The following is a 7,068-nucleotide window of genomic DNA, read 5'->3' on the forward strand; positions in this document are numbered from 1 at the left end:
TATTAAAACCAGTTACATTAAACTCAGCCATACACGTATGCATTCCAGCATCTTCAAACCTCACTGGATCCAGTATTAGAGTATAGTTAGTAACTGAACCAGTTTCATCTATTGTGATACTGTATGGTCTATTTAAATTTGAGAGCACATCTATATCTGTATTATTCAATTTAAAGAAAGAAATTAATGGTGTTACTACTAATCTCTCAACTGTTATTATGGTACATGTTATAGTTAGACTTTGACCAACTTCAACTGAACCATCTGATGAAAAATCTACTGTCATTGGAGGAAGACCTATAGTGAAAGACAGAATAAGGAAGAAGAAAATGTGTGTATTTGTGTAGAGACAGAGGATAAAAAATAACATACATGCAAAAGAGATTGAGAGGAGAGAATTATAGGCAATAGAGGAGCAGTATATAATAATTTACTTTCAACTGTAACATCAAGGGTAGTATTAGTAGCTTGACTTGATGCTAGTAATGAGCTACCAGAATTGATGATCATTTGACAGGTATATGTTCCTCCATCATTATTAAGACCAGTATCAATAGGTAGAAACAATAGCATGCTTACAAGACTGTTACCAGTTGGAGGTATCACTTGACGCCTTGTTTCATTAGTTGGTATTACATTACCACTAGGATCAGTCCATACTACACTAGCAGTTACTGGTGTATCCACTATTGTAGTGTTTACTGTAGCTGTACAGGTTAGTAAGTAACCTGTACTCTCATATATTGGACCAGTTGGAGGATCAGCAACTATTGATACACTGGGAGGAAATACTATAAAAGAAAATATGCTTTAAATTATCAAGTAATAATTAAAACTAACTTTGAACAGTTAAATCCCTGTTAGTACGATCTACGGTACCAAATACTAGAATTGTTGCTTGACAGTAATATTGTCTAGCATCAGTTGCCTTCACTGGATCAAGTGTAAGTACACTGGTGAATATACTTCCATTTCGAACAACAGGTACTAGTGTAGCATCATTGTTTTCACTAGTCACAAATTGAGACACCTCTAAATTATAAGTCCATCTGACGGTAGTAAGATCCTCAACAAAATTAGGAGGTACAACTATAACACAAGATAAATTGAATACATCACCAGCAACAGGAACAGAAGAAATATTGATACTTATATCAACATGATTGATATCAAACCCTATGAAAATGTAATGGCAAATGAGATAAAATACGAATAAGTTCACTTACTTGCTACAGTTAATGTAACTGCACTGCTATTATCATTCCCTGCTATTATGATAGGAGTATTAGGAGTCACACTAACTAAACAATTATAAGTAGCACCATTATCAAGTTCATCTCTTAAACTATTAATACGTAACACACCAGTGTACTGATTATTAGTCATAACTGGAGGACTGATAGTAAAATCACTTCCATTGGTCAGTACAGTGTTATTTCTCCTCCAAGTCAAAGTAACACTAACACCAGTATCAATATATTGACTGATGTCAGCTATACACATAATATCAAGAAACTGTCCTTCTGCTAGTTCTCCATCTACTAATTGTCCAGTAGCATTATACTCAACAATAACTGAAGGAGTTGGTACTATGGAAAACAATGAATAAAACATACATAGGTTACATGTTAATTGTTATGAAAATATAATACTGACCAGGTGTTGGACAAGGAGTAAATGAACTAAACTCTTGACATGATACATGAAGTACCAATGATAAAAGAAACAGCAAGGACATCATGTTTAGTGATGAAAGAAGAAAAATTGTAGCTCTATAAAAGTATATTGTAAATGTAAAACAATAACAATCATTAGCAATATGTCAACATAGTTGCATTATCACTGCTTCTTAGCATAACTGACATGAGACATTGAATATTAATACCAACTGATAAAGCAATTGTGTAGACTAATGTTCATTGTAGTGCTATGCTTTTCTAACTCATATGTATTTTTATAAGTAGAGTTACACCATACATGACTATATAACTACAATGTATATATGCATAATGTAGATGGGCTATGTGGTTGAATACACTATGACATAACTTCAAGCCCTCATATTGATCTTCTGTTGTACTTTATGATTTATTGGCACAATGGTTAGTATAATAAATGTAGCTTAGACTTCATAGTCATGTTAACACTTTTCCTTGTCTTAATTAATAGTGCTACATAAACTTGAAGTGTGTGTGTTACACATATAAGGTAAAGAAAAACAGTGGTCAGTCATTATGTCAACATTCTTCCATTATCAGTGTATCACAGCATAGCTGAGGTAAGATGTACATTGTATAAGGGAAATAGAACCTAAATAGAACATTAAACTTCAGATGTAAAATTTTTATACTTCAGTGAAACCTACCTTGCAGTAATTTACAAGAATGCAGTTACATAGCTCAAAGGCAGAGCTCAAGCAGACATGCACACAGACAAAGTGACACTTTAACTTTGCTCCACTCCTACGCATGTTGACATTGTGAACAAATACAACAACACTACATTAACCATTTTAAAAATCAACACAATCTTCAGTAATTATAAACTTACGCTTAGACACTCTCACCCACCTTCTTTCAGTGTGGAGTATAATGCAGCAAAACATACAAAATTTTTAGGAAACAATAAAAACAAGAACAGTGATAAACAGGACATTATTAACTTACAAAGTTTATAAAAGCATTAATTTACTTTATTTACTGGTCACATTGTATCTCTTTAATTAGAATACTATGAACCACCAGGCTCTCCACCTGATTCTGTATCGTCATCACCTCCATTAGTAGGACCATCAGTACTGTACACATGTCAAACCATTTCTTCATGCCATGCACTGGCTGACTTAGGGCCACCAGATCTACATATGTCAACAATGAGGAAAGAACAATATTTTAATACAAATGACAATGTATGGATAAATATGCACACATACTGGGATATAGATCTAACCTCTATAACCCTTTTGTTTCTCAATTAATGTCTATCATAAACTCTTTTACTTTTACAATTGATACCACATTACATACAACAAGAATAATGACTGTTGGAATAACAATAGCAAGTACACGTGTCCTAGTATTATTACCATCAAGGATTGGAGAGAGGAAAATAGCAAAAATAGAATGAGGGACAAAGAAGGGTACAATGATAAAACTGCATGGTGCATGTATTAATCTTACTTGGTGCCGTTCCAAAAAATAAGAAAGATAATCAACTTAATAGTTATAATAGCTTTTCAAGCAACTGCCCACATCTAATTTGTTGTGGATCCAAATGTGGGTTGTGTTATTTTTAGATTTTTTTCTTCAGCTGTGCTGTCAAAAAAGATAGCAATGGCTTTGCTCAACAAGGTAGAGACACTGTCACAGTCACTTTTTTTGCTAGTACAAACCTTTTCCTCTCAATATGGAAAAAAATCATATTAAGTCAACTGAGCTTACCACATCTTAATGATGACCTATCTCATATTGTTACTGCTGCAACCACACCTATCACTTCTTATTTTCTATTGAGTGTAGGACCAGATAAACTCAACAATCTTGACTGGAGCTTTATTACATAAATTCAATTATTATGCTGTTATTGAATTTTGTTTATCTTTTGTCTACAACATCCAGTAAACTGTTTAGTTACAGTAAACTATCAAAGTATCAATTTCTGGCAAGGCAACTTATGCGCAACAGATTTTTACATACATCAAATCTAGTGTCTATAAAAGAACTATAACACAAGTGGTTGTAAGTTATTTCAATGGGTCTGTGTGATTGGTCATGCAGGCTATAGCTTCACCAGTGTAAGTGAAAATTACTATTAGATCTATAAATCAAACTGAACTGTTATAATGTATGAAGATTTATTATGCAGCACATTTATAAAATTTGCTTGGTAAATGCACACCAAAAAAAAGTTACTATGAGGTATCAGTTAGTTCATACACACATTCTTCATTTTCTGTTTCATGAAAGCTAGTAGACTCTAATTAGCAGAATAAAGTATGCATGATAGATATGTAGCAACTACCAATATTACCTTTAACAAGAGGAGCAGTAGTATTCTCATATGTTGTGCTACTTAGTCTGGCTAAAATAATAAATTATATGCATAATAGATATGTAGCGCTAATAAGTAGCAGAATTATAGTCATACCTTTAACAACAGACACAGTAGTATTTTTATATATTGTGCTACTTGTGTCAGCAGCACTTTCTCTTGCTACAAGCAGATCAGGTTCATCTAATTGTTCATAAACCTGATCATCCCTTATTCTTTCATAAACTCCATCTTCATTTCTGTTAGCAGAAGTAGATCTATATAACACTGATAAAGTAGAATTATTACTCACTCTGTGGTTGTATTGACAACATTAATCATACCATAGCCTGCATTAGGTGTTACATCAATGTCATGACTTTCACTACTATTAAACATAAGTTAATACATGCATACACTAGTTCCCCATCATACCTCTTTTTTCTATAAATTATTGTAAAAATCACGCAAACAATCATTATCACTAAAGTAACAAATATAACCAAAACTGAAACTATTGCTGATATCACTGATACACTTGATGTAGAATCAGTACTAGTAGTAGTAGTAGTAGTAGCACTTGCACTAGTAGTACTGTTTGATGGAGGCGCTGTATCATAGTTAAAGGTAAATTATTTTACAGTAATCATTACTAACCTTGTACAATTTCACTTACAACTGGTCCTTCAATTGGTCCTACATCACTCAATAGCAATATACTAATATTCACAGTATAAGCTAACTGTGGTTCAGTATCAGTTATATTAACTGATGTGGTATCATAAGCTACTGATATAGTCCTTGTATTAGTTTGTCTTAATGTACTGCTAGTGCTACCATCATCAGGAGTTAATCTGATACTGTATACAAAGAATCCTTTAGCTTCTTCTAGTGTCACTGGATCCCATGATAACACTATTGTATCTCCTACTCTCATTGCTTGAACATTTGATGGTGATACAGTAACACTATCTGCAGATAAAGTAGATCTAACATTAAGTGTAATATTTTACTGTCAGTTTTAGTGAAGACAATAGCAGTTAATGTTGCTGCTAAGTTCCCCTCACCAACTTGATTGACTGCTACAACTGAAATATAATAAGGAGTCTTTCCCTCTGTAAAAATGAATAATGATGCAATGAATATAAAATGTATGTATTTACTTACTTAATCCTTTATATATCAGTGTGTGTAGTGTTTTGCCAGGTTCAAATGGAACATTATTAGGACTAGTAATAGCATCAGTAGCTATTCTAACAATAAATCTGATGATTTTTCCATTAGGATGAGATGGTGGACTCCATGTTATATTAATAGTAGTTTCATTAAGGACTGGTACAGTATAAGCTACTGTTAAATTATTAATGACAACTGGAGACACAACCAGATGAGGTGAGCTAGGAACTGTGTAATTGTAATCTTAGTAAATGTATCATACTAATAAACTTACTGTCTGGTAGTGTTCTTCCTGCAGTAGTAGCCACTGGTCCAGCTCCAATGATTGTACTAGCACTAACACTAGCAGTGTAATTCTGATATGGACTAAAACCATCAACTGAGTGTGTCATTGTAGGTTGATTGACAGCTACAAGTATTGTATAGTTATACGTTCTCAGAGTATTCTGGTTGATGACGTTCAATGAGTATTTGATAATTATTCCATTAGGAATAGCTGGCTTAGTCCATGTAAGAGTAACTACTGCTTTATTAGTTGTTGAAGTGAAATTTTGAGGACTATCACTTGGTTCTAATAGAAGTTTAACAGAGAAAGTAATTGGAAATAATGCCTGGTTTACACTTGCAATAAAATGCAACACAAATAAATGCAAGATTAAAATCTTGCCAATTTTGCATCAAATTCAAAGTTTTTTTGTGTTTTGTCGAATGTAGCCTAGCTTTACTAATGTTTGCAGACATTACTGACAATCGAGTGTATATACTTACTATCTTGTGCTGTTTCAAAAGTACACTGGGTAGGGGGTCCTTCTCCTACTACATTAATAAATGATAGATCACAAGTGTAACCAGTAAAAGGCATAGCATCAGTAATAGTGAACATTGTGTTCACTGAAGATTGTGTTGGGCTTAATCCATTGACTGATACACCATTAGTATTCATACATGCTAAATAATAACCAACTGGTACTCCATTTTGATCTATTAGTGCTGGTGCAGTCCAGGTAAGTGTGACATTACGTGGTAGAAATGTTATATTAGCACAATCTATTGGAGAAGCTACTGGCACTGTAATTGAGAGAAAATTAATGAAATAATTAAGTATTTTGCTTACATGTTGGAAGTGTTCTGAAGCTCATCTCTGCAGTACTAGTAGTACCAAGACAATTGGTGGAATCAACTGTATATGTATAAGTGTTATCTTCCTCAAGGGCAGTCAACATGATCATAAATTCTTCATTAATTGCACTAATGTTACTGGAGCTCATTCTTATGATAGAAGTTGCTTGTGTTGTTTGTAAGATTGCTCCAGTATACTTAACACTGTAGGTTTCACGTGTATAGGCAATATTAGGTATTATGAATGATATAGCAGCAGTAGTTGTTCCTGGAGTTACCTTGACATTAGTAGCAGGAACAGGCAGGCTTTGAGCTAAAGAAAAAATAGGGTAAAAAGGAGAGAAAAAAAAGGAAGGAGGTAGAATTGTAAGGAGAAACATATGGCATGTGCAGATCACATCACATTAAAAGCTCATTATAATTACTGTGCATTGTATTTATAGTACATGTATAATTATTATAGCCACTTACGTCTTATAGTCACAGTACTTTCCTCACTAATTGTGATTGTGCTTGAATCAGGTATAGTAATACTAGCAGTACATCTATAAGTACCAGAATCAGAAGCAGTACTGGAGTCAAAACTCAATGTATTAGTAACAGTGGTAGTCATACTCCCTCCAGTAGTAGTCACAGTACCAGTTTCTAGTGTACCATTATGTGTCCATGCTATTACCAGGTTTGGTATTATTATGGTTGGTTTAGTGGCTCTACAGGTAAGAGTGAAGTTATCATATGGGTCTG

General features: G+C 33.5%; 2 protein-coding genes across 2 annotated transcripts in view; both read right to left on the minus strand.

Annotated features, from left to right (window-relative positions):
- Positions 1-16: 16 nt before the first annotated feature.
- The window catches only part of LOC105312652 (uncharacterized), a gene marked incomplete at its 3' end in the record, with an annotated part of 12,284 nt that continues 5,232 nt past the window's right edge, over positions 17-7,068 (minus strand). Inside the window, exons 9-12 of the mRNA XM_019996085.1 lie at positions 1,227-1,589; positions 841-1,176; positions 435-791; positions 17-297 (exon numbers count right to left, since the gene is read on the minus strand). Coding sequence (XP_019851644.1) covers positions 17-297; positions 435-791; positions 841-1,176; positions 1,227-1,589 — 1,337 coding nt within the window. The remainder of the gene's footprint in view (positions 298-434; positions 792-840; positions 1,177-1,226; positions 1,590-7,068) is intronic.
- On the minus strand, positions 3,837-5,641 carry LOC109581736 (phosphatidylinositol phosphatase PTPRQ-like). Its single transcript, XM_019996099.1, has 9 exons — positions 5,480-5,641; positions 5,197-5,433; positions 5,043-5,144; positions 4,687-5,001; positions 4,465-4,639; positions 4,343-4,417; positions 4,147-4,289; positions 4,030-4,080; positions 3,837-3,975 (listed from the first exon to the last, which is right to left on the minus strand). The coding sequence occupies exons 1-9, from the start codon at positions 5,595-5,597 to the stop codon at positions 3,911-3,913; spliced, it is 1,281 nt and encodes a 426-aa protein (XP_019851658.1). The 5' UTR covers positions 5,598-5,641; the 3' UTR covers positions 3,837-3,910.

The sequence above is a fragment of the Amphimedon queenslandica genome, unplaced genomic scaffold (genome assembly GCF_000090795.2).
Source record: "Amphimedon queenslandica unplaced genomic scaffold, v1.1 AMPQUscaffold_13422, whole genome shotgun sequence".
Lineage (NCBI taxonomy): Eukaryota > Metazoa > Porifera > Demospongiae > Haplosclerida > Niphatidae > Amphimedon > Amphimedon queenslandica.

What these genes read in the sequence shown, in the direction of transcription:
- LOC109581736 (XM_019996099.1), bottom strand. Translation starts at nt 5,597, where the DNA reads ATGACACACTCAGTTGATGGTTTTAGTCCATATCAGAATTACACTGCT. An exon ending in AGGAAGAACACTACCAGACA is followed by an intron (nt 5,434 to 5,479) that starts GTAAGTTTATTA and finishes ACAATTACACAG; the next exon opens with TTCCTAGCTCACCTCATCTG. An exon ending in ACTGATATATAAAGGATTAA is followed by an intron (nt 5,145 to 5,196) that starts GTAAGTAAATAC and finishes TCATTTTTACAG; the next exon opens with AGGGAAAGACTCCTTATTAT.